This window comes from Phaethon lepturus, unplaced genomic scaffold, assembly GCF_000687285.1.
Source record: "Phaethon lepturus isolate BGI_N335 unplaced genomic scaffold, ASM68728v1 scaffold48844, whole genome shotgun sequence".
Taxonomy (NCBI): domain Eukaryota; kingdom Metazoa; phylum Chordata; class Aves; order Phaethontiformes; family Phaethontidae; genus Phaethon; species Phaethon lepturus.
In genome coordinates, this window is record NW_010534975.1 from 1 (window position 1) to 2024 (window position 2024).

At 36.3% G+C, this 2024-nt stretch overlaps 1 protein-coding gene across 1 annotated transcript in view; it reads left to right on the forward strand.

The window, feature by feature from the left end:
• Window positions 1-494: 494 nt before the first annotated feature.
• Window positions 495-2024, forward strand: part of LOC104619692 (UPF0505 protein C16orf62-like) — a 12443-nt gene continuing 10913 nt past the window's right edge. The window contains exon 1 of the mRNA XM_010285658.1: window positions 495-630. Coding sequence (XP_010283960.1) covers window positions 562-630 — 69 coding nt within the window. The 5' untranslated portion in view covers window positions 495-561. The remainder of the gene's footprint in view (window positions 631-2024) is intronic.

A 2024-nucleotide genomic window follows, 5' to 3' on the forward strand; every position in this document is an offset into this window, starting at 1 on the left:
AGACAATATAATATTATAATATTATATATTATATTAATATATAATATATGTATTATATATAGTAATATAATATATAATAATCAAATTTGGCTTTTTTGCCCCCCTTGGATTCCCCATTCTCCTGGCATAAGCATTTCTTTAGATAAGTCGATTTTGAATTGTGCACTAGTTTTTTTTCATTATATATGCATTATGTATATACATAATGGTATCAATGGTATCCTCTTATTAAGCAAAGGAAAAGAATTACAATTTCAGAAGTCTTGAGTGATGTGGGAACTTCTTTTGGGGAAAAAAAAAAAACCACAAACACCATTATCTCTTGAATTGCCACAGATTTTGACTGCTGAGTCTCGAGTTTCGTTGCAGTTATGCATACATTCATTTACTGTACTCTGTCTGAACCAAACTCAAAGCAATCATTGAATCACAGGCATGGCTGCCATCGCAGTTGGAGTAGTAATACAGCAACTATATTTTTATTTTGTAGCTGATGCTTTTTTCAAAGCTGCAGTGAGCCTTGTTCCTGAAGTGCCAAAAACGATCAGTGTAGATGGGAAGATGCGACCTTCCGATGCCTTCCTCCTGGAATTCCTGTGTAATTTTTTTTCCACATTACTAGTTGTTCCGGTAAGTTGTGTGTGTGTAAATAGCATATAGGCTAGCAGACTATTTTGACTTTCCTGTTTAAAAATCAAGAGTAGACTGGGCTTTTGGGAGTGGAAGATGCAGTGGTTAGTTTTCCATGAGCAAGCTGAACAGATGTGCTCATTGTCTGCAAAATCAGCCACCCCAATGCACAGTGGGGGTGCAGAACGATTGTTGGGAGGTGCAGGTACAGCATTGCCCTCTCAGCAGCACCTTGCACTTGGCTGGATTTGGGGTAGAGTGAAATCTCGCCATCGTTTAATTCTGTTAACATAGTTTACTGTTTTAATAGGCCCTTGCAGGATAGTCATTTTTTAGGTGAGCTCTCGTAAAATTTAATGCCTGAGGAGAGGAAAAAAAATACAGACCTCTAGTTTCTATTAGCTTCAGTTACTTTGTTACTGGTTGCCTAATCTTTTGAGTGAAAACAATAATTAGAAGATGTGTTTTGGCATAACCTTCCTCTTCTGATGAATGTTTCACAAAATGCTACCATTCTGCACCCTTACAATTTTTAACTAGTTGTCAAGTTTAGATCGATCGATCTATCTATCGATCTATCTATCGATCGATCTATCTATCTAATTTTCCTTCCTGTATTTTCAGCTATAGCTAAAAGATGATGAAAAATTGTAAATGAGTCTGGAAGACCTGAGATAAAACTTAGATAGCCATGGTATTTTGTTGACCTTAGAGAAGACAGAGAGGCCTCTGGCTCAAGATTTTGCTGCAGTGGAAACCTAACGCTTGAAGATTTTTACCTCCCTCTGTTAAGAGCTCTGGCCCTCTCTTGAGAAGATTCTTTTTTTTTTCCCAGCAAGAGGTGGCTTAGTATCATGGCATATTTAAAAAAAAAAAAGAAAAAAAAAAAAAGGAAAAAAAAAAGAAAAAAAAAAAAAAAAAAAAAAAAAAAAAAGGAAAAAAAAAGAAAAAAAAAAAAAAAAAAAAAAAAAAAGTTTGAGGTTTATTCATTTTTCTAAAAAGAAAAAAAAAGGAAAAAAGAAAAAAGGGAAAAAAAGGGAAAAAAGGAAAAAAGGGAAAAAAGGAAAAAAGAAAAAAGGAAAAAGGAAAAAAAAAGGAAAAAAAGGAAAAAAAAAGAAAAAAGAAAAAAAAGGAGAAAAAAAAGTTTGAGGTTTATTCATTTTTCTATTCATTTGTTCCTGGAGAAACGAGGTGGTTCCTTCTCACCGAAACAATCCTTATGGTTTCCTCCTTCCTCCTTCCTTTGACTGCATGTTTGGTGAAGCAGCACGCGGTCTAGTGCTGCCCAGATCCTCACTATCGGGGCAGTGGGTTCTCCTTTTTCCAGTGGAAGGGGTCTCCCAAGCCATGCGCGCTCGGCGGGGCTGCGGTGGTGGGACGGGGAGGCTAGGCGC